This window comes from Urocampus carinirostris, chromosome 13 (genome assembly GCF_059441175.1).
Source record: "Urocampus carinirostris isolate Australia breed hairy pipefish chromosome 13, RoL_Ucar_1.0, whole genome shotgun sequence".
Lineage (NCBI taxonomy): Eukaryota > Metazoa > Chordata > Actinopteri > Syngnathiformes > Syngnathidae > Urocampus > Urocampus carinirostris.
The window spans coordinates 21077137-21102763 of NC_142361.1; the positions used below are offsets into that span (position 1 = coordinate 21077137).

At 39.2% G+C, this 25627-nt stretch overlaps 1 protein-coding gene across 3 annotated transcripts in view; it reads left to right on the forward strand.

Moving 5' to 3' along the window:
- The window catches only part of sorbs1 (sorbin and SH3 domain containing 1), a 90748-nt gene that overhangs the window by 28525 nt on the left and 36596 nt on the right, over positions 1-25627 (forward strand). For 2 of the 3 annotated variants that reach the window (XM_088350856.1, XM_088350858.1), the window contains exons 2-13: positions 867-909; positions 986-1072; positions 2894-3010; positions 5327-5397; positions 8946-9069; positions 11537-11679; positions 11786-11846; positions 12735-12803; positions 14531-14566; positions 14636-14738; positions 17105-17219; positions 20777-20860. In XM_088350856.1, the coding sequence (XP_088206982.1) occupies positions 1039-1072; positions 2894-3010; positions 5327-5397; positions 8946-9069; positions 11537-11679; positions 11786-11846; positions 12735-12803; positions 14531-14566; positions 14636-14738; positions 17105-17219; positions 20777-20860 (957 nt within the window). In that variant the 5' untranslated portion in view covers positions 867-909; positions 986-1038. Of the gene's footprint in view, positions 1-866; positions 910-985; positions 1073-2893; positions 3011-5326; positions 5398-8945; positions 9070-9284; positions 9315-11536; positions 11680-11785; positions 11847-12734; positions 12804-14530; positions 14567-14635; positions 14739-17104; positions 17220-20776; positions 20861-25627 lie in introns of all 3 variants that reach the window. The other variant, XM_088350859.1, reaches the window with a different exon arrangement.

The window sequence follows — 25627 nt, forward strand, 5'->3', positions numbered from 1 at the left end:
GACACCGCCATCGCTCGCCACGGAAGATCCACTGCCGCTTTCAGAGCAACTTGCTCCCCGCGCCTAGCGAATGCCGGATTGTGGGCGCAGCCCTTCCTCGTTCCTTTAATAAAACTTGTGAGAAACGTAACGCAATCGGGTCCTGTTTCTGTTCTGGTCCTGACATAGTAATTTTGTTGGCTTACGGTAAAGAAACACAGGGATCTCAAGTTGGCCTTAGTTGTGTAAAAAGGGCTGAGGTTCATGATGGCAAAATGAAAACTAAATTGTTGATTTGAAATCTAAACAAAATATATCCTCCTGGGGAGAAAACCCCTACCTCACTTAAAAAAAGTCGTGGAGAGGAATGGGCGCTGCGAGGCTGTACTTGCCCAAAACACACCACAGAAAGTGGTACCCCATTCGACCTTGGCGGTTGAGATATCCATGAGACACCAGCCTGAAAAAAATTTTGAGGGTTGTTTTTCATGTGACAGTGAAAATATGAGTAAGAGCTTGTTTTCTTTCCTCTGAGGACTCTTTCCCCCACCACCCCTGCAACCCCCCAAATGGCTGTGCATGCCAATGTTTCCAATCTTTCTCAAGTCGTCACGATTCTTCATTACGAAATACAATGACTGCCTAGCCAGGAAGTTCAGCTTGATCCACAGCTAATATTAGAATCCCTAGTGGGAAAACAGTGTCCTCTAATGCAGCTGGGGCCTAGGAAGTTCCACATCAGCCAGCAACACGGTTGTCATCAGTTTAATTTTCTCTGCTGACATTTTCCCAAAAGCAAAATAAATATTGAATAACATTTGTCCTTTCACCAATGTACCATTGCGGGAGCACATTGTTATGTTTTTGTGTCTATCTGCTTGTCACAGGGCTCTCCAGAAGAGGGCAGTGTGTCACCGAACCCCACTCCCTGTAAGTTTGCACAAAATGGTTTTGGCTTGCCTTTTAAAATGCAGAGCTCATTTAAGTGAGCGGTTTTCTTCTTGAGTCCCACCGGGTCCTCGAGCTGCAAGCACCGTGAAGATCACCCCTCTATCCACCATGAAAGGATCCCCTGACCTGATTCCTGCTGCAGGTGATATTTCTCTTCTCCTGGTCCTCATTAATCTTTAAATACTTACAAGTGTGGTCCAGGTCATGCTCCTCAATGAAAACCTAGAGGTTGCTCTGCATCCTGCTCTAACTGAGTTGTTTTGCCAATTAGTTAGTTCCTTGTAGTTTTTGTGTTTATAGGGATGCAAAAGAATATATATGCTGGGGTCACCAACATTTTTGAAGTTTAGACTTACTTCTTTGTAACTAATTGATGCAAGTTGCTAACCCTTTCTCAAATAACAAGTGTTATATTTTTAATACTATGTGGTTACTATGTTATTTTAATGGCATTAACAGGCTGTTATCGTTAGGAGTGGGGCTGAAATAAAACGGTGTGTCTGGCGAGGCACAATCATATTTACTATTAAATGAATCTTTTGCATCATTTGATTGGGAGAGAACGAATGCAATATACAAACCGTAGCATATAACGTAATCAAGTTATTTCCTTACCTTATAAAGGAAGTCTATTTGCTGCCCCTCCTACAAAAAACATCCAAGTCAAGTCAAGTCATGTTAATTTGTATAGCCCTTAATCACAAGAAGTCTCAAAGGGCTGTACAGAAAATACACAGACATTATTAACATAAAATATAGGAAATAACAGAGTTTTTTAGAGATTCCTCGAGCTCACAATCCCTAAACATTATCTAGTAAGTTGAAACGTTACTACCTTCAAAAAACTCAAGTAAAGTAGTATTGTAGACTGCCCACAATATTATTTATAATTAACTACATATTTTAATTATCATCAGTGTTTAGTAAATACTTTCTGAATGTTTTTAATTTATTTTGGCATGTGGCTATTTTAAAGCAGTTTTATAAAGGTACTTATATGCGATGTAGGTGTATATGCAAGTATAGACGGTACTGTACTTAATCATTTTGGTTTTACTGGTCAATTTAGTAATCCCCCACTATGAAAAAATGTCAATGCAACTAGGAAATAAAACTGTGTGGCTTGACTTGCTGTTAGCCTGCTAATGTTATGACCAATTCTATAATTTTTTGTTTAAGGGGGAGGCGTTTGCCAAATTAGAATCTTTGGTCTCATTATTGCCCTCTGCCTTAAGGCATGAGGATTGCACGCCTCACTCTGCATCTGCAGACACTCGTCAAAGTCATGCATTAGATACTGCTTCTTTTGAATAAAAGCCTCAATAGATAGTTAATCTTCTATTATGAAATTTATGCAATAAGAAATAACTACTGGATGGCTTGGCTTGCTGTTGCTTTCTAGCACATACATTATGTTCTTTGGGGCTGAGGTGTGCACCAAATAAGAATCCTCACTCTCACCATTGCCCTCTGCATTGAGGCAAGAGGGTTGCATGCCTCATTCTGCATCTGTTGATGCTCTTCACTGTAATAAGTTACATAATACATGTATTAATGATATTCCAAATATAATGTGAATACTCACAGATTTTGAAAAAGAAAGTCTCTAAGATGCCATTTTAAATGAGAACTATTGTACAGTAAATTATTAACCATTTAATATTGTTCGATTTTTATATTCCAAGATTACAAATGAGGCAGAGCGTCACTTGCTTCCTCTGCCTCCCCTGAATGCACGGTACTGGTTTAGACCTACTTCTTTGTTACTGATAATGCAGAGGACTGCCAGTTTATAAAGCATTTCTCACTAACAAGTGTTATCATGTAAGTTCTATGTTGTCGATATGATATTGCTATATTACAACTGGGTTATTATGGTTTGGAGTGATTGGATTTATAAAGCCCCATGCACACCTACCACCTACCACATTCTGCACTAAAGTTAATGTAAATATTTTTTTAGGTATGGACCCCAGCAAAGTGTGCAAAGGGAAAGGAGTGGTGACGCTGAGGGCCACTCTTGCCCATGTTGATGACGAAGGTGGCGGTGGAGCGGGGCCTAGCATCATTGCATCACCAAGTAAGAAACTTTTATTTCTAGTACTTAGTACTTTTAACGTGTTTATCTGCACTTACTGTTTATTTTATATCAAGTAGTTTTTTCCACGAAGAGATTTTTCCGTATTTTACTCTTCAAAAAATGAAAATACAATAAATGAATAAACAATACCAGAAATTAACATTTATTTTAAAGTCCTCGCACAAATTTTAAGATGATCTTTTGTTATTTTACAAAAACATAATCAAAGTATTGCAATTACTGGTAGAACTTGTGTATAAATCTAAGGCACAATTGGAAATCAAAGTTTGTAGGAAGTTCTGTAACAAGACAAATGTCGTCACTTCACTGTTGTTTGACTTTTATGAATGCACCATTGTGGCTTTTTTGCATTTTTTTATACCACCAATATCTAAACAATGATTTCCATAAACACAAGAGCCCTTTGCTTGCAAAAAAAATATTGCACTGAACTCATGGATAAACTTTGCAAGAAGTTTTCAGCGATTACGGTCACTCGGGGGGACTGCTGACACACTCTCATTTGCTGGCTAGAGAAAGCAAAGCAACACGAAGAAGTGGGGGACAAAGGTTTGATCAATGCTATCCTGCCATCTAGTGGTGATTTATCATACTGAAATCATTCCCAGTGGTTTGATACTTATTGTATTTATTTCCAATTTTTTCCATACATAAGGCACAAATTCAAATTTCTGGGCATTTTGGGGTTTTTGAGTGCTCCTTATATTCTGGAAAATGTGGTATTTGTACTTCCAACGTCTAGTTAGTTAAGACCACTTCTTTTAGATCAGGGTTCAGGAACTTTTTTGACACAAAGAGCCATAAAGCAAAGTGTTTTTATTTTATTTTGAGAAAGATCCAGACCATATGTTTTGAGACGAAATTCAACAAAACCCCTAGACCTGCTCTCCAGACAAAAGTTTCTTCTTCAGCACTTTTATCAAATATGAATAATCCCAGAGCCTGTGTCCCAAATGTCAACAAATATACCACTTTAAAATTGTCTGCCTCCCGCAATTACTAAAGATTGTGGAGGCTCATTTTAAACTTCATCTGTTTTAATAAATAATGGTTTCAAAACAAGGTGCAAGCAGTTATTTTATAATGTTGTCACAAAATTCTGCAAACAATCATCCCAACGTTTTTACTTTCCGCAAAGACGGCGCAAGGCCAGAGACAGGAGGTAGTCGTTGCTCTTTTTGCAAATTGCTCTGAATGCTCTTCTGGTATTTATAGTTTGTTTTTGTGGATTTTGGTGGCCTTGGGGGTATGGCGCTCGCCCCGAGACTGGGAGGTTGTGGTTCAGGCCTCGGCCGTGTCATACCTAAGACTTAAACATTGGTACCCGTTGCCTTTCTGCTTGGCGTTCAGCATTAGGGGTTGGAATTGGGGGGTTTGGTCACCTAATGACTCCCAACACCTCAGTTGGGTTGAGCGAGGGGGCTGGGAATCCCCTCCTCCGAATCAATTTCCCAAAAAAGAGTCAGAAATGACTCTAGCCACCTCCCACTAGGGGGATATGGCTGTGGTATATATAATATATGTGGATTTTCTTCATAAGGTGAGTCAACAGTGAACACAGACTTTTTAATGAGCCTATATAATAAAGGATTTCATAGTGATGCACAGCCAAAACGATTTTTTTCTGTTGTGTGTGTTGTGTGACTCTAAACTGTAGTTAAAAATGTGCCTTATATAGACTGGACAGTACTATCAAGTCCTTAGCTTCATGCACATTACAATGGGCATTGCACCCTCAAATTGAAAACAACACGGGAACAAATTTGCATTGAATCAATTTGGTTTCCGAGCCTTACATGAAAAGAGCCATATTTTGCCCGAGAGTCATTGGTTACCGATCCCTGTTTTGGATGCCCAACTATCTGCTGGAGTTATGCAACCAATGGTGTTTTGAAGCACATCCATCGTTGTTAAGCAACCGTGGAGGTCATGGCAAAGGGCAATCGCTCATATTTTCATTTGTGCGTCAAAACGCTCTTTTGTTGCGGCGTGCCCACGAAGCACTTGGCTTGACTGTGAGCCCGTTTGTTGTGACCAGCACTGGAGGCCGGCCAAGTCTTTTGGGGCGATGCTTTAATTGTTGTACAGGCTGACTAGAAAAGGCCACAACAACAATGAGGCATTGCAGCCCGTTAAATAGGCGCTTTGTTCTGGTGACCGAATTCAGAAATGGTGGCGGAATTTGTGTCGTAAATTGACTTTCAAGTGCATATCAGCATAAGTTTGTCGATTATAATTTTGACTTGTTATTGTTGCCTTAGCACGTGTTGAGTAGACGTTGTACTTGTTTTGCAGGTGTGTGCACAAGCCAGATGAATGGAGGCAGGAATATCTCAGATCAGTTTACACCTGTAAACAACTGCCAAGTAAGTTTTCTCTCTTTTTAAATCAGGGTTACGTTCAGGATCGTAGTCCCGCAAACGCAGCTAACGCATCGAGTGCCCAGGAGGGCACCAAAACAAATCATGTTCGTGGAAAAAAAAAGTGTCAAGTGTAAAAAAAAGGTTAATACCGTATTTTCCGCACTATAAGGCGCACCGGGTTATAGGGCGCACCCCGAAAAAATATTTTTTGGTCCTATTTTTGACATATATAAGACGCACCGGATTATAAGGCGCTACAATGAGAACGTGGACAAAACAGTCAGATAGTTCAGTCCAACTTATTACCCCCTTAACATTCCGAAAGCTTGCAAAGACGCAAATACGTGTCGAGAACACGTGCGAATGCGGTGTCCGTAAGATGTCACTCAAATGCATCGTTCCATCATTCGGAAGGTTAAAGTCTTGGGATTCAAGAAATGATAACCATTCCTTCGTATCTATTTTCTTTTTTGCTCGCAACTTTACTGTGCATATGACAATAAACACTTGGAATTGAGTTTAATTTAAAAATAGACACTCCATTCCATCCATTATCTGCACCGCTTATCACAGAAACATCGAGTTCAGTCTGAAACAAGACAATATAAAACCGGGAATAGCTCACCGAAGTCATTGTGTTCATAATAATGTGCAGGCAATGTCCTCTTATATCCGTGAGGGTAGTAAATCCAGGGGAATACAATATTTACAAATACAGAATAGAAAAAAATGCTTTCTCTATGCCATCGGCCACATGCTATACGCATTCATCTTTTTCGGCCAATTGCAGGCTTTGTTTCGCTGTTTAAGCCAATGGCAGCCTGTACATTATAAAAAGGATCCGCCTCTTGACCTCCGAATAACTTTAGCCAATAGTGATCGATTCAACTGATGATTGACACATCTTTTTCGGCCAATTGCAGGCTTTGTTTGCCGTTTGAGCCAATGGCAGTCTGTAAATGATAAAAAGGATCCGCCTCTTGACCTCCGAATAACTTTAGCCAATAGTGATCGATTCAACTGATGATTGACACATCTTTTTCGGCCAATTGCAGGCTTTGTTTGCCGTTTGAGCCAATGGCAGTCTGTAAATGATAAGAAGGATCCGCCTCTTGACCTCCGAATAACTTTAGCCAATAGTGATCGATTCAACTGATGATTGACACATTGGTTAGCCAATGAAACGCCGGTAAATAAATCCCACCATCCACCGCGTACTACTTGGCGTTCGGGGGAAAATCGAGTCAGCGGCTGCAAGTTAGTTGGAAAACTTAATGTTGATCCATAAATAAGGCGCATTGTATTATAAGGCGCATGGTCAGCTTTTGAAAAAAATAAAGGCTTTTAGGTGCGCCTTATAGTGCGGAAAATACGGTAATAGTGGCTAATATGATCAAATAATACAGAAACAGCAAAAAACTAATTTACTGAGAAAATGGGTAAATTTGCTTTGTGCCCCAACCTAACGCTGGTCTCTTGGTGCCCCCTCCCCTCCTAGTGGTATGTTCGATTAAGCCTCATTTGCAATTTGGTGATCAACTGTGCGAAAATGTCCTCGAAACGGCAACAAGTGTCTGGAGCGGAAAAAAGAAAAAAACAAGAAGAAACGAGAAGAAGCTCATGTGTTGCTTGCCAGAAGTCAATGTTAAAATAAAAAAGCTAATTATTGTACCGTATTTCCACACCCATTTGGCGCACTGTTTTAAAGGGCGCACTCTCCTTGGTTCGAATTATTATTTGTCGGCTCATGTGGCACACTGGCCTGTTGGATGCGACCGCTCCATAAAGCATTTGTGCTTGGTGCACGCAAATACGGTACCCTTTTACCCTGCAACTAATTTGTGAAAAAGGTTTGCATACCATTAGAGATTCATTTTGCATTTGTTATTCTTATTTTACTTGATTGATAAGTTGAGATACATTTAAATAAGAAAAATAATAGTTGAAATGGGCAAAATTGTCTGCCAGCGTCACACATCAGCCAATACATGAATTTAAAGATGATCATTATTTTTGTTAATTTAAGTAATTGTGCTCTACACGAGAGCACAGTACTAAATTGTCACTTTGCTGTGTGGGCAGCTAAAAATAAAAATGAATGCGAACTTTGCTTATCTTATTTCTTTTTTCTTTTTTGTTCTCCTTCGGACCACTACTACACTGTTATTATATATTTCCCCGGTACTTAAACACTGCTATGTCTTGACTTTTTATATTACCTGTAGTAGATACTGTATAGTAATAATGATTCTCAACATTTTCCAAATGCCAGATGATGTTGTTTTTGAAAGACATTGTGTATTATTTAGAGCCCCTTTGTGGTGAAAAAAACCTTCCATTCATTAAAAAACGGACAAAATAACGATTTACAGAAATAATCAAAAAGACATGAACTATCATATAAATGTCTCATCTCATCAGCCGTACCGCTTATCCTCATTAGGGTCGCGGGGGGGCTGGAGCCCATCCCAGCCATCTCCGGGCAGTGGGCAGGGGACACCCTGAACTGTTTGCCAGCCAGTCGCAGGGCACACAGGGACAGACAACTCATTCGCTCATTCACACCTAGGGACAATTTGGACCGGCCAATCCACCTGAAATGCATGTCTTTGGAATGTGGGAGGAAACCGGAGTGCCCGGAGGAAACCCACGCAAGCACGGGGAGAACATACAAACTCCGCACAGAAAGTCTGGAGCTGGATTTGAACCCACGACAGGTTCCCATGACATGAACTGTGCCGCACAAGCGCTAACCACTGCGCCGCCGTGCTGCCATTCATATAAATGTGCATATTCTAAAAATACTCATCAGAAATTTGTAAATACATAACATGAGGCTCACCTAGAGGGAACTGATTTGCCGGCATATTGCTGCTACTAATACCCCAAAAAACAAAACAAACAAAAACCTTGTAAAAGGTTGGCCAAAAAATAAGAAAAAAGTGGTGTGGATTGGACAATCTGAGTCTCCATAGTTTGCACACTTCCTTGTGCTCTGTAGCACTCGTTTTCATTTGCACTGCAGAATACAGCAACATCTCGTGGTCAAATGGTACACAGTGTGTTTTTAAGGATTACTATGTTTTAACTTTTACCACTAGTTATAATAATAATAATAATAATAATATTCAAAATTTGCAACATATTGTTTTGTTGTTTTTAGGTATACCTTTACTAAAATTAGAAATCTTATCAAATCTAAATCAAGTATGTTTTTCTTCCAGTGAAAAAACAATTGTATCTCTTGGGAAAGGTTTTTTCTACTTATGTATTAAATTTATATGAATTGACTTGGTGTTGTGTGTGTGTGTGTGTGTGTGTGTGTGTGTGTGTGTGTGTGTGTGTGTGTGTGTGTGTGTGTGTGTGTGTGTGTGTGTGTGTGTGTGTGTGTGTGTGTGTGTGTGTGCATTCATTTGCATGCATGTGTTTGTGTGGGATCTGGTCAGCTTGATATGATTATTATTAATCTTGTATTTTGTATATTACTTTCCTCATATTTTATCGTTTACCATCCTCAGCAATATGAAGTTTGTATTTGGTGTCCCTTTTAGGAAAGCATCAAAGAAAACCGGGCCCCAGATCAATGTGACAATTGTTTACCGTCGCCCCCCAGCTCCATCTATCCCTGCACTAGCTCAGTTAATCCCACAATAGTTCTGCTGCAACACAAAAGAGGTGAGTGGCCTGCCTCACTCTTACTGTTTTTAACATTCCAAACCTGCTTTTTCAGCGTGTGCATGCGTCACTTTGTCTTTTTAACTTTGAATGTGCGATTGCTTCGTCTTTTTGCCACTTTTACGCCGCTCCGGACCGATGCTTCCACTTTGTTGTCTTTTTCTTCTGTCTTGTGTCGTCACGCTGGCCTCGTCCTTGTCTTTCTCCCACGACAGATAAGAAAAAGCATCTTTCTCACTTGGAAGGTATGCGCTGAGCTCTTGGTGATGTAAAATTTGGGGATTATTTTTTTTTACTTATTCCAAATTTTTAATTGACACAACCAAAGAACAGACATTCATTTAAATTTCACATTATTTTTGTATTTATTTATAAAAAAGGCTTATTGCTCGCTATCTGTGATAAGGTAATATCACCATTTCCCCGCCTTCTTTTCAATTGTATTTCTCATTCTTTACATTCTAAATAGAACCGTATTTTGGTCAAAAATTTTGACGAACCACTTTGGTTAGTTTGATCGTTTTTTCGGTGATATTTTGGGGAAACAATCCCCATCCAACTTTTTTTTGTATCTGTTTGAACCAACCCTCCCACTAAATTTGGTTGTTTTTGTCACAACCAGAACGAAATCCAGACCTAAATGCGCAGCGTTAACCACAAGTTTATTGAATAAAAAGAGGAGGGGCAGCTCCCACGATCCGGTGCTCGTTGGACGCGGGAAGCAAGTCGCTCTCGCAATCGGATCTTGATCCGAATACGGAAGTGGATCTTCCGTAGCGGGAGATGGCGGTGTCAGGGACGGAAAAACAGGTCGATAGCTGGGACAGGAGAGCAAAAACGTGGTCGGGATCAAAAACGGGTCCTAAGACGGGAGGGGAAAGCAGACTTGGTCGGGATCGAGAACAGGTCTTAGCCGGAGACAAACGGGGAGATCAGAAACGGACAGTTGCAAAAACGGGCGCAAAAACGGGACAGGCAGGAGTCAGGGTCAAAATGCTTGCCTTTTAACTACAGAGGTTCACTGGCGGACTGACAAAAGGAGAGTGAAAGGACTGGGCTTATGAAGGACAGGGAACCAATCAGGTAGCCCGCAGCAGGTGGCGCCAAATGAGCGGGCAAAGGTGACCAAATCAGTCATCGTGACAGTTTTTTGAATTGGTTAATTTAGTTTAAAAAAAACATTTTTAAAGAATGATAATTTTCTTAAAAGTAACACCCCCAATTTGACTAATTTTGTATTAAACAACTTTCTAAAACATTGGGTAACTGGGTCAGCCTAATATGAAGAAAATTGGATCATTCTGCTTGAAAAAGGTTTTTCGTTATCTTTTTGTTTTAGTTTCATGAAGGTGGGTATTTTTATTTAATTTTGAAAAAAAATCCCTAAATAAATGGGGCAATTGCATCAAAACATCAAAATATGATATACTGTAATCTCTCATTTGTTGTTGTTGTCGGGGATCATAAATCCCCCTCCCTGCGAAAATCCACAAATTAACACCTGCCATTGTTAATATGCCATCTTCAATAATAAATCTGGGATAAAAAATCACAGCCACTCAAGTGCAGTTCATTTTTGGGTATACAGAGGAGCAAAAAAGAGCTGCCAGTACTGTAATATGCCATCGGGGATGGTAGATCAGTGAATATTTTTGAAACCACGATGCATAGAGGCTGCAAAGTTTGAAGTAGTGAGTGATAAGAGTATTTAAAATCACACAGTTCGAGTAGTTTTGAGTACCTTATTCATGTTTCATTTCCTGACTCTTGTCCCTGTACTCCTTTTCATTGCAGTTTTCTATGAGACACTTATAATTTAGGCCAATCTTAGGCCTAACATTATTTTCTTTTTCTTTAAGTCTTTTATTACATGTTTATCCTGGAGTGCCTTGTCTAATCTCAATAACAATGTTTACTATATTTTCATCAATGAGAATAAAAGAAATTCTACAATTATTTTTTACTCTAAATGTAGTCACCCCCACAAAACCTCTCTTCTTGGAAAGTGCTACTCGATCATCTTTTTAAAATGCATCCAAGTATTTTTCCTATATTGGGTGATACGTTTTGAGTTCAGTAGGTTCTCAAAATAGGGAAAAAAGACATCAATGGATTTTGAACTCGCAAGAAGAACAAGAGAGGACTGTATCCAAACCCTCAATCGGTTCTAAAAGTCTTATTTTGAGCAAAACAGGATCTTCTTTTTATTAAATATCTTAGGTTACAATAGCAGATCCACTGTAAAGGGTGTGGTTGTCAAAGAACAGCAGCATGATTGACCAATAGTGACAATGATGTAAACAGTGCATAGTAGTCCATGTAAATAATGACTGAAGCATCTAGTGCAATCTCCTTTAAGTGACCAATATTCAAAACAGAAGCAAGCAGAATAAACGAATGATTAGGGAACACTGAATCAAATTCTCCTGGTCTTCCGATTATCGTGTCATTGTGATGTGTCTTCCAGAGCCCACCCCAGAAAGAGACAAAAGCCCCGATCCCGGTAGAGACTCGCCCAATTCGGTTGCAGACATGGACGGCAAAAGGCTACGACTGTCTCTTCACTCTCCTGTCCTCGCTCCGCTCAACAGGCCCATTGTGCCCGCCAGGGTGAGTAGTGCAACTTCTGCTAATGTCAAAAGACTTCAACCTCCAGAAGCACGCTTGGACAACGAAACATGTCGACTGAAATGTATCTCATGCATGTTCCTTTTAGAACACTGACAAGTCCAAAGACTGGTACAAGACAATGTTCAAGCAGATTCACAAGATACCCGGTAAGAGACTACTTTGACCATTTTGACTCATGACATTTCCATGTTTTTTTCTGTTTGTGCATCTTTTGTGAGTTTGTGATACAGTGGTCGGCAATCACCGGGCCGCAGGCCAGTTCCGAGCCACACAGAAGAAATTAAATAAAAGTAGCGTTTAAGCTGCTCTTGATTATATCATATGTATTTGTCCAGACTCGCAATATCGTTTTCTTAGTGATAACCTTAATTTGTGAGTTTTTGTGGTGGTGAATTGTATTATTCTGACATTTGTCAAACAACTAACACATGCCATCGGTCACATACATTGGATACAACAGGATTCAAGCCCGGATCACGGTAATGAGAGCACCGTTAATGACTCAGGAGAAGGCATTCGATTCGATCTCATTATCACACTATTTTTACTCATGGTACCACATTGTTCACTTCATTATATCTTGAAAGCACACGTGATTGGTCAATAAATGTACAAGAGTTGTTTAGGTTGAATTTATTCCCACAATGCTCCATTACAACGTATCACCGTGAGTAAAAAATAGTGCGATAATAAGATATAATCAACGACTTTCCCGAGTCCATGATATTAGGCTTTCTTTCAATTACATGCGCCTTCAAAATTAAAAAAGGTCAGATTAAATGGTACTGTGAGTAAAACTAGAACAGGATATAAAATGTATTGCACTTCCCATGTTGATAAATCCCAAGTGATCTAGTGATGACACATTGATTTTGGACTTATTGTTACGATGATTAGTATTATCGTTGTGATCGTATTATTACTAATGTTATTGGTGGGCTTGGCCACGGGAGTAATATTTTTCATTGAATCGGTCTGCGGTAGAGAAGGTTGCCGACCACTGTTATAATGTATGTCTCCATCACTTCACTCAGAGCCCATTGAGGAAAACCCTTATCGCCCCACCTACACCTTTCCTGAAAACTATGACATAAAATCAAAAGGTATCTTATAAATTGATTCTTATTGGTTTTACTAATCCAAAGACTTAGTTATTTACTTCCTGTACTTACCACTGTACTAGTTTTACCTTTTGATACTGACTATACACCTGTCGAAAACACCAATTAAATAAAAAAATAAATAATCTAAATTAAGGAATAAATTCCTTTGCCCTAATTATCCTATTTTTGTGTCTTTTACTTAAATCATCAATATTGTAAAGGTGTTGTCCGGAATTTGAAAACGTGTTACTCCCTGCCACCATTTCCTGGCTTAAAATCCTCATAGCAAGCTAAGTCAGATCATTCATAAATACTTGAACTCAAATGGATTCTTTTGTTTTCATCTTTTTGGAATGCCAAGCCTATTTATTTTCACTTTTACCATTTTCTTGCTATACTAACAAAAAAACTGCGATGACAAGCATTAAGTCACTCTCGAACACCCTCCCCTTATGCACTACCTAATGTGTTGCAAGTCCCAGAACAGCTTTGGTAAAAGTAAGATAAAATAAGATGGGTGCCTTGGGAAAACATTTATAAAGGCTTTTTGAACTCAGTGGGGCATTGTTAAAAAACTTTCACTCTTTCCCTAAGAATCAGCGTGGTGCTTATCAATTATTTTCTGGTATGGCACCCTAGGAAGAAGACATCTTCTTGCACCACCTCTGTCAATGAAAGCGCCACTGCCCCCTAGTGTAGTGGAGGTGCAATTTCACTTTATTCTATGACAGTCACCCAAAAAAGTTCCCTGACCAAATAGCCCACCTTGACGTAGCCTCGCCCCCGCCCCATCCCCCAGTAAGAAACGGTATATAACATCCGGAAAATTTAAAAAATTGTCATTAATCTCAAGTATTTTTAAGAATCATGTTTTTGATACCATGGTATATTTTTTAAGTATTATTGCTATTGGTGCCTATTGCCGCTATGGGTACTCAAGTGTATCGTTGAATCGGTCCTACTTAATTCCAAACATCCTAATAGAGATTTTATTCCTTAAAATTGTTTTAAAATATGCTTTACTTTTGGATTAAGCTGGTAAATAAATTCACGATTAAAACACATTTTAACAATCACACATATTTAAATGATTGAAAGCACTTAAAACACATTAAGGGGTGTTAAGACTAAATGATGAAGTATTAACGAAGGCTGTTTGGACACAATTTAAAGAAGTATTGGTATTTCGTGTCACATATCTGTACCATATTTTTGTAGTGAACAATTGTCGTCGCTAGGGGGTAGCCTACTACAGGCCACATGTGCTTTTTGTGAGCTAAGAAATTACACGTTTGACCAGACAAAGCATCAGTTTATTTTATGTTATCAACTAATGATTGGTGTAATCTGAGTATATACCGTTAAAATGTATGTTAATCGCGTGTCAAGGTCTCAATTTTGTTCTACTGGTTGCCCTCATGGGGTTCACAGAACTGGTAGGTAATACCTTGACCTGGCCACCAGCCGCTTCTATTAATGTTGACATTTATTTTTAAGGTCTCCTAATGTGCCCCTTCTACTGCTCTCCCCTTGATGTTTATTGATGCTTGGATCCAATTTTAGTTCACTAATGCTTCTGTGGAGCGCTTTGCATTGACAAGCTCTGGTTGTATTCGGTGAAACTGTGATACACAAGTGCTAAAAGCTTAAATCTGAATTATTCATGAGAATTTTTGAAGTGTTGTATGCTAAATTCAAAATGCATTTGTTTGATTCTTGTTCATTAGAGAATGGTCCAAACCCCTTTGGATATTTGGAAGAAGGTGAGTTTGGAAATGTTAGTACAGTTTTAGTGATTGTTTTAGATACTTACAGTACCTTTTTTAAAAAAGTTAAGGGTGTGCCAAGATCTCAAAGTGATGCAGAGGTTGGTTCAAGAGCGAGGTCAATGCCAGTGCCGACGCGGTCCTCATCCCTCAAGCCCTCTGCCAGGAGGTTAGTGTCCTCCACTTGTATTATGCAACATCTACATAATGCCCTCCCTAAAAATAAAATGGTCTGAATATTATTGGATGCATGTATTTTTTTTTCAATGGAAGTCCATATAGGGTAGCACGGCGGGGCAGTGGTTAGCGCGTGTGCACAGTTCTGAGGTCATGGGATCACACCTTCCTGTGTGGAGTTTCCATGTTCTCCCCGTGCTTGCGTGGGTTTCCTCCGGGCAATTCGGTTTCCCCCCACATTCCCAAAACATGCATGTCCGGTTAATTGGCCTGTACAACCTAAGTGTGAATGAGGGAGTGAGTTGTCTGTCTCTGTGTGTCCTACGATTAGCTGGAAACCAGGGTGTCCTCTGGCGACTGCCCGAAGATAGCTGGGATGGGCTCCAGCACCCCCGTGACCCTACTGAGGATAAGCAGGACAGATAATGGATGGATAATATGAAGCTCACCGAGAGGGAACTGACATGATTTTCCGGCATCCTGCTGCTACTCGTACCCCCAAAAAAAAAAACTTTGTAAAAGGTCGGCCAAAAAATGAGAAAAAAATGGTGTTGATTGGACAATTTGAGTCTCCGTGGTTTGCATGCTTCCTTGTGCTTTGTAGCACTCGTTTTAATTTGCACTGCGCAATACAGCGACATCTCGTGGTCAAATGGTACACAGTGTGTTTTTAAGGATTGCTTTGTGGCAACCAGTTCAGGGTGTCCACTGCCCACTGCCTGAAGATAGCTGGGATGGGATCCAGCACCCCCACAACCCTAAGCGGTGCAGATAATGGATGGATGGATGGATGGATGGATGGATAAGTCCATATATATTCACTCACAGTACATAAAGTCAAGTAAGATTTTTTTGGATTAGTTTGATAATATTATATCAAGGAAAACCTTCTCATTCTGCTGTCAGATGATTTTTTTCAATAATTTTTGGATTTGATATAAAATATTTCCTTCATTTTAAATAAGACTTCTCACATTTTACAACATAGCTTTAAATAGTTCGATTAAAGTTTTAGTTTGAACATTTTTATTGACACTTTTAACAGCAAATAAACAATGTGAGGTTTGAACAATTTTTCTCGACACTTTTAACAGCAATTAAACATATTCACAATTTCATTATATCATTTTCTAACAATATGAGGTTTAAACAATTTTCGTCGACATTTTTAACAACAATTAAACCCATTCACAACACATATTGTGTTTGTATTTCTTAACCCCAATCCCTGTTGATAAACAAAATCGTGTCTGTGTGATGTCACCCGTCACTGAAATATGTCCTAACACATATCATTAGAAGGCTTAAACCAGCTGTATCCAAATCCAGCCCATCATCATGTGTTTACTGGCCCCCGGCCTATGTCATGAAATCAATAATATGTGGCCCGCCAGTAATATTGACCGCAGTATAAAGTACATTTGTCCCCCCCAAAAAAATTGTTTGACTTCTGGATAGAGAAGTCAAACATTCACAACTCTTTCAAAATGTCTAAAAAATGGCCAGGTAAAATACACAGCTGCCAAACTGTTAGTGCTGTTTTGTGTAAAAAAAGGAAATGAGAAGAAAAATATAGCGGTTTGGTCACTTTGAGTTTCGACAGTTTGTGCTATTACTTGAGATTCTTAGCACTCAATTTTGGTTGCACTACACAATACAGCGTCATTGAGTGGTTGAATATCACACAGTGTCCCTTTAAGTATTTTATTCAAATACAAAAAATATTGGTTTAATTGAATTAAGCCAGGGAAACAATATTTCTGTATTAGAAAAAATATGATTTTAATTAATTTTGTATTACGCACAACTTCATGCTGTGAATGTGTGTGGTATGTAAACGGCTTGATATGATGAAATTAGAGGTGAGATTTTAAGTCCTTGCCTGAATAAAAATTTGAGGGACGATTCGGCCGAAATCACCCCTCTTCCTACCCAATCCTCACAAATAAAATTTGAAAATTCTGGTTTGTTCCAGGCCAGGTCCCTAAAATCAAGCTAATTAGTCAAGCTCAGGCTGGTTCGGGTTTTAATATCTGTGGACCGGGTCGGGCTGGATTTTTAAATCCCGATCTTGATTAAATGTATTCCAAATATAATTTTTGGTTGCACGACACAATACAGCGACATCTAGTGGTCTTATATTACAGTGTCCCCTTTAATCATTTGTTTTTTTAAGGAGGGGGTGGCGCAATTAAATTTCAAGCATTTCTGTGAACATTAAAGGGAAAAAAGGTCCTTGGAGTATCATTAGAATAAACAAATGCAAAAATGATCTTATCCAAAGAGGTTGCCATGGTAACTACATAACGTGGACTGTCTCTCCTCCTCCCCATCGCCAACCCGCCCTCCCTTGCACAGAAACGAATGGGAGCCCCCGGATAAGAAGGTAGACACCAGGAAGTACCGCGCCGAGCCCAAAAGCATCTTTGAGTACGAGCCGGGGAAATCTTCGGTGCTGAAGCTGGAGAGAACAGTATGTTTGCCGCTCGATCGCCCGCATGCTTTCCTGCGCTCTTTCTCGCTCCGGCTGCATGTTGTATGAGCTCCGCTATCCGTCCATCCCCCATCCACCTCCGCAGCTTCAGCACCAAAAGGACATTCCTAAAGGGTGTCCTGTTCCTTTGACACACAATCTTACGTTTGGGGAGGGAGGTATCACTTTCAAGGGGATCCATCATCATTCGTTTTCGATTTAAGGTTATCGGGCTAAATCGGATCACGGTGACAGGACGCAAGGGCAGACACAGATCATGCACACTGTGTGTGTTTTTCTATTTTTCCAGAGAGATTAAAATGCTAACCTTTAGACGTGATGCCAAACCAAATGTCATTGTCCTTGACGGGTCCTTCTCCTGATTCACTGCTTAGTCCTGATTGACAGTTTGTGATCTGCCACAAGCTACAAACATTTCCAGCTCTGATTTCATTGCATCTGATTTTACAGTGTTCAACACAGAATGCCAAGACTATAAATGCTAATTTATTTCATTTTTCTTACAATGAATTCCTTGAGTTTAAAATGTTTTTCTCATTACTTCGTTGTGAGACAGATCTTTTTATTTGAAGATCGTGTCATAGCACAAAATCGTCTCACTTTGCATGTTTATTCACCATTGTTGTTTATCTGTTGATGAGATCATTTAAAAATGTGAACTGCAGCATTCTGATGTTAATTATATTCAATCAAGAATAGGTTTACTGATCTTGGTAAATTGTGACATCAAATGCCTTTAAAGGGACAGTGTTATTTTACTTTGTCATAAAAAACCAACAACATTCATTTAAAAAACACACACAACATTGATTCGAGTTATAAACAGAAGTATATTCCAAATGTTTAATGTTTAAACTACTATTAGGTCAAGAAATCTGCACTTATTTTACATATCTCATCGAGAGGGAGCTGACCTATTAGTCTGTCATCTTGCTGCTACGGTGACTACAAAACCTGGTAAATAATAAGAAAACCTGTGCAAATGGCTTGTCTTTCTGTTACCTTGCTAATGCTATCAGAATTTCAATTGTTTTGGACTGAGATGTGTGCCAAATTGGTCTCACTATCGCCCTCTGCCATGAGGCAAGAGACTTGCGTGCTTCACTCTGCATCTGAAGATGCTCAGTAGTTATATGTTGCATGCTAATTGAGTTCATGATTTTCATAATATAATGTGAAAATTCTGTGATTTTGAAAAAGGAATCCAAAAATGTCTAAGTTAAATGAGAAAGAACTTAACACGTATTAACTACATGAATAATAAATGTATTTTTAGATTCTCATGATGACCATGACTCACTTGCTTAACCCTGACTACACGTAACTAGTAAGCGGGCAGTATGGCATCAGTCAAACGTGTTTATAATGTGTGCAGTTAGAGACGGCCTTACACCCTGGATGTGGATCATGCTTTAAGTAAATTTCTTAATTAAATAATTCAGAGGAACTGACCCATTTATTTGTTATTTTAATGAATAAAGTACAATGACAGTTCACTCACATCAGTGGAACCCTAAAATTGTCTGCCTGAGCCACCAGAAATGCATTACACAACATATGCCACAACTCAGATGGAATTTTTCTAAGTCTAAAATTGAGTTTTAACACAAAATTGCTATCTGGAGCAGGGATGAAGAAATAAAATCCCAAACACAGTAGTTCAACTTTGCTTCAATTTTAATTCCAGTGTATTAGGAGAGGGCCTTTGAGGATCCTTCATACTCAGTAGCCTAGATGGTAAGGCGCCCGCTTTGAGACTGGGAGGTTCGGGTTCGCGCCCCGGCCGAGTCATTCCTAAGACTTAAAAAGTGGTCGGCGGCGCCCTCTCTTGGCTGCGGCTGCATCGGGTCAGATGCAATCGACATTTCGTTCTGTGTACATTGTTACACAGAATGACAATACAAGGAAATTATTATTATTATTATTATTATATTGCTTATTGCTTTATTACTTTTATATTGAAACAAATAAATCAGACTAAAAAAAATATGCTGTACCATCTGAACCAGCGTTTTTCATGCAATACTACATGAATTAATTAGTCATCTTGTGCCTTAGTTTTGGATAAAAAAAAATATGAGTCATTTAAAGATTTATTATCAAATTTCTAGTTTAAATTACCGTATTTTCCGCACTATAAGGCGCACCTAAAAGTCTTACCGTATTTTCCGCACTATAAGGCGCACCTAAAAGTCTTGATTTTTTTTCAAAAGCTGACCATGCGCCTTATAATACAGTGCGCCTTATATATGGCACAAACCCTGCAATTGGCCGAAAAAGATGTATCAATCATCCGTTAAATCGATCACTATTGGCTGAAGTTATTCGGAACCTCGGATTGGCTAGAGCGCCAAAACAAACCCTGCAATTGGCCGAAAAAGATGTATCAATCATCCGTTGAATCGATCGCTATTGGCTGAAGTTATTCAGAGCCTCGGATTGGCTAGAGGGCCAAAACAAACCCTGCAATTGGCCGAAAAAGATGTGTCAATCATCCGTTAAATCAATCGCTATTGGCTGAAGTTATTCGGAGCCTTGGATTGGCTAGATGGCCAAAACAAACCCTGCAATTGGCCGAGTTTAGCAATGGCATAGCAAGCTTAGCAAGCTTAGCAAGCTTGCTAAAGTACTCCATAAATAAACATGTTTCATTAGTCTGTATTTGTAAACATTTTACTCTCCTGGATTTACTACACTCACGGTTGTAAGAAGACCATGATTGCGTATCATTATTGAACGTGAGAACTTAGGTGAGCTATGCGGCTTTATATTTTCCCGGTATCTTGTTTTAGAACGATCTTGATGTTGCTGTGATGAGTTGAGTGAATTAAACTCAATTCCAAGTGTTTATTGTCATATGCACAGTAAAGTTGCGAGCGAAAAAGAAAATAGAAACGAAGAAATGTTTGGCATTTCTTGAATCCCAAGACCTTCCGAATGATATTTGAAATGATGCATTTGAGTGACATCGTACGGACACCGCATCTGCACGTGTCTACGACACGTATTTGCTTCTTTGCAAGCTTTGGGAATGTTAAGGGGGTAATCAGTTGGACTGAATCATCTGACTGTTTTGTCGACATTCCCATTGTAGCGCCTTATAATCCGGTGCGCCTTATCTATGGAAGATATAGGACCAAAAACTATTTTTTGGGGGTGTCTCCTATAACCCGGTGCGCCCTATAGTGCGGAAAATACGGTAGTTGATTTGTATTCCTGAAATGATTATATGTGTGTTTATTCAGCAATTATATAAAATAAATACTGAACAATCTGTCCCGGGGTTCATGGAGAACTCGTCCCGTCTCACTTTCAAATATGCTATTTAAATGATTGAGGAGTTTGATTGCTGACTAAAAGCCATCATTGACCAGATTTCAATCCAACGTAAACTTACCACTCAACAGGGGCAATTGTGGGTGAAATCACGTGAGATCATGTTTAATGGCTCATTTCCTTGGTGTGTTATTCCATGCTGTCTGAACTGTCTTCTCTTTGTCTTTTTCCTTCTCCTTTTGTTGCCATGCCCCTTGTAGACTCAGGATGTATGTCCGGAAGATGTAGATTTAGAGAATGAGCCGTGGTATAAATTCTTTTCAGAGATGGAGTTTGACCAAGCGGTAAGTTCAAAAGCCAGCTTATTATATTGCATGTGATAACATCTATGTTGAACAAACTGTCTGTCTGTGACGCCGATGTCTATTCGCTTGCGAGGTAATGGGTGGGTAATTGGATTCTGCCTCCTCATCTCTGAGGTAAATGACCCCATGCAACCCCACCCTATCCCCTTCTTGATAGGTTGTCTTAAGCAAGCCCAAAAAGTGGATTGTGCTTGGCAAATATATTGAATAGTATAAGGAAAATTGCCTGGTGCTGCCAGGCTGATTGAAGATTGGATCTGGCTATTTGGAGTGGTCGGTGGTTTGGGAGCTGCAATACACAATTTGGCCGCCAGGGGGTGTTAGAGACCATTGACTTGAAAAGCGCTATATAAAAGCAGACCATTTACAGTTACATTTATTTCAGCTTCAACACATGTCAAAAAATAATCAATAGTAAATTCATAAAATAATATTTAGCAATAAACCGCATATTCCGCACCAAAAATCCTTTTTCTTTTGTGCACAAAATCAATCCTCCTTTCTTTCCTCAAAAAGATTCAAATTACTTTAATGCACAGATTATTTGTGTGTTTCAGTTCCATCATGAGGTTCTTTTGTATCACCTTCAAAGCTAATGCTGAAAGTCTAACCTGTCCTGTCATATTTTTGGCCCTTGTTTTTATCAGATTTTGAGCTAAAAATGTCCGTTTAACAGAAGCAATGGACACAGGGATATTTTTCTTCAGTTTTTCGTCATAATACCTGTTATCGCCCCTTAGCCAATCATAGTTTGCGAATCCACTGTTGTTCTCTAGGCCCACTAGAAGGTCTGGCTCACCAACTCAGAATCTGATTGGCTGAACCAACAGCTTTATTTTATGCCTTAGGGCCTTCAAAATTGATTTTGGAAGCCTCCAGGTAGATTTCTGACCCTGCCAACAAGAAATGGCTCAACGGCTACTTCACAGAGGTCCGCATATTACAAGGGGATTCCGGTCAGATAAATGAAGAATTACAGTATTAGTATAAAAAATACTGTGCTAAATTGTTCCACAATTATCCCTATAAAAACCTGATGTGACATTTTCCGTAAGATAACATTATGAAAAAATGACCAGGTCATGATGTAAATCCTTTGCCATGAAAACAACTCAAACCCCTGGCGTTCTTATCAGATGTGCCAAAAATAGTGTGCTGGAATCTAATTTTACTCTCTTCAAGTGCCATTTTCAATATTTTTCTTTTGGTTTGTGTGGCTGAGTAAGCACATCACATCAGCTCAGGCAGAAGTCTTGTGATTAGCGGTCAGGAGAGTTTATTTTAGGAACTTGTGAAAGAAAAAACAAGTAAAAGATTCTGTTTGAAACAGTTGAGTAAGCTGTTTTAAGGTCTCTTGAGCTCGTTGTGTGATGTTAGTGGAAATGTGGAGAGGGTTCAAAGCCGGAGGTGTCGTTCTGTCAGCCGGGCGGCTTCCTGATAAGCTGGGCCAGATGATCAAGTTCTGTTTAATGTCAAAGTCCCTTCAAAAGCGGCACCTGGTATGAGAAACGTATGACCTCAAGACTCAGCCAGACTTACTGACTTATTGGAATTTGATTGACGTAATGCTACTTGTCTGTTATTACTGGAAACAAGATGTGACTCAGGTCAAAAACTCAAGTGCTTGAGGAGTTAAGTAAAACTGTTGCTGGCTTTTGGCCAAAACGTTCTGGGTCTGCTGTGGAGGACCACTTTTGATTAAAAAGTAGGACATGACATGTTCTTTGAGAAAGAACTAAGATCTGGTTGAGCTGGTCATTTTAACAATGATCCATTTTGGCTAAGCTAAAAAAGCTGCTTTACTGGAATGATCGAGTTTGCTTCATCCCCACAAAATCACATTAAAAACAGATGGGAAGAAGAAAAGACATGTGAAATATTTGCCTCTAATGATTTGTTTCTTCAATAAAGTCTTCCATTAGCAAATGTGCTCTTTAAAATGTTTTATTGCCGCTTGGATTAGGTTATTGATTGCAAAGTCGTCTTTAAAAAATTGTTTTTCATATATCATTAAATAGAAATGTTTCTTTGCCAAATGTACTCATTATTTTTGTTGATTAGAAAAAATGTACCCCAAAATGTCTAATTTGCTCCATACATAAAAAAATGTTCACAGTGATTTATAATTTGCTTCTTTAAGTTACTAATTAGCACAATTGATCCCTAAAGTATAGAATTTGCTTGCTACATAATAATTGAAATTGTTCCCCAAAATGTATAACTTGCTCCTTAAATAAAGTTGTTTATCAGCAAAAAGTCTTCCTAGAAATTGTAATTTTCCCCATACATAAAAATCTATAGCAGCATGGCGGTGCGGCGGAAAGCGCGTGTGCGGCACGGTTCTGAGGAGTGTGCTTGTTCTCCCCGTGCTTGCGTGGGTTTCCTCCGGGCACTCCGGTTTTCCTCCCACATTTCAAAAACATGCATGTCAGGTTGAGTGGCTGGTCCAAATTGTCCTTAGGTGTGAATGAGCGAGCGAATTGTCTGTCCCTGTGTGCCTTGCGACTGGCTGGCAACCAGTTCAGGGTGTCCCCTGCCCACTGCCCGAAGATGGCTGGGATGGGCTCCAGCACCCCCGCAACCCTACTGAGGATAAGCGGTACAGATAATGGATGGATGGATGGATGGATAAAAATCTATACATTTCTCCCTACATCGTATATAACAAATTGTGCAATTTACTCATCTCAATCAATTATCAGTTAAATCGATTCATACATTAAATTGTTGTTTGGCAAAACTGCAAACACACACACACACTGGGTAAAACAAGGACTGGAGGAGGGATGAGCGGTTTCTTCGAAGTTTCATTATAACAGAATATTCAGGGTACAAAATGAGATACAGGATTATGGCTTGTAGGACTAACAAGTGCGCTGTCAACTGGCTGGCAAATACTTTAATACAGGGAGGGCATTCCGAAGGACCAAAACCTAAGGAAACCGAATCTAAGAGAGTGGAATTTTCCATTGGAAAGAGGCGTCATTGTTTAGACTAACTTAAGAACTGATATAATGAACTCAAGCCTCGCCTGTCTACAATATAAAACACAACTGAAACAATGGAGTAGCCTTGAAATTGTGACTTAATAAATAAAGAAATGAATTAATTGTGAAAAAACAATGAAGGACTTATGCATGATTAAAATCATATAAACATTATGATGAAGAAATACAATTATTACTGTATGCAGTGACACATTTCAATATTGCAATATTACAGATTAAATGCACACAATTAAATTAGTTCAAGGCTTATATTGTTTTTATATTAATGATTTGGGCAAAAAAAGTCAAAAGAATAATACAAATCTGTATTTTATGATATTTATTTGTATTGAATGGACATATCTTTAGACCTTATTGTTATACTTGAACCCCATTTATTTAGTTGGGTATCATTTCAACTCGTCTTTCCTCATCACAGTCCGACTGACAAATGTTTATAGAATGTCCAGAGTTGGCGACTTGTGATGACAAACTCTGGCCTCGGGATTATCAAAGACACAGTGGCAGTTCCGGTCAAACACTCATCATGATACATGACCGGGAGCTGGAATTCCACACATAGCATCAGCCAGGATGTGTATTTTGCTCTGCTATAAACGCCAAAGTGACTCCATCTGTTGAGCACATGCCGGCAGCGGCCTCTGTTGCTGCACTGTCTCAGCAATGAGTATCACGGACCTTCCCCCTGACCACCTGACGTCCTCTAAAGGAGGCAACATCCTAAGCCCACCGGCTCATTGCGCGTTCATATTTAACCTCCGTTATTCACTTAACCTTTACCTTTAAGCATTTAACACAGATGCACTAAGTGACAAGCGGTGGTACCGTTACGCTCACACTGGGGGAGCTGTTGCTTCCGTGAGAACGATTCCAAAGTCCTGGAAAGAATGAGGTTCATGTTACCATGACCTACTCTTGATGGGTATTTTGAATGGGAAATTGCTACACGGTACCCTCTGAGTTGCTGGGACACTTGTTGAGAAAAATGTAATGATGCAGAATCTTTGTCATTGGGCCATATTTGGATGTTGTATGGGAGGGAGTCACCAACATTGTTAGGTACCCCGCTAAAAAACACCAATTCTGAAATAGCGCACTAGTCATGGGTCATCGTAGTTTTCTGGTAAATTTAAAACAATGGAAACAAATACAGAAAACTGTTTATATCTGTGGGTCTCTGTTATCTTTAATATGATCTGTGTATTTTGATAAATGATCAAATCGTTTTAGAATTAGCCTATCAATAGTTCTAAAATTCTGATACGTTTATTCTGTTTTTGGTGTTGGACAAAGGAGATTGCATTGGGACCCAGTTTGTTATTTGGACTATTATTTTTCACTTTTGTTCATTGTTTTGACCACTGTGCAGTATTAATACAGTGTCACTATTGGCCAATCTTGTTGCTTTAGGGCGGATCTGCTTTTGTACTTTGGAAATTTAATTAAAGTTAAGGGCTCAGGGGCGGGCTCTTAGAAGAGATTTGAATTTTTTATCTGAGGTTTGGATCATTTCCCATCTCTCTTGCAAGTTCAAAATCCATAAATGTCTCCTCTCCTTATTTTACGTGTCTACTAAACTTTAAACATATTAAATGCCCTGTTCCTTTCTCAAAAAAGTATATTTTTTTATGTTTACTAAACCTATTTGGTCTTTTTATGGTTGACCCTACCATGTATACTAACAATCTCGTAATTACTTGTGAGGAGGACAAACTTTTTCTTCCTTTTCAAGTTCGAG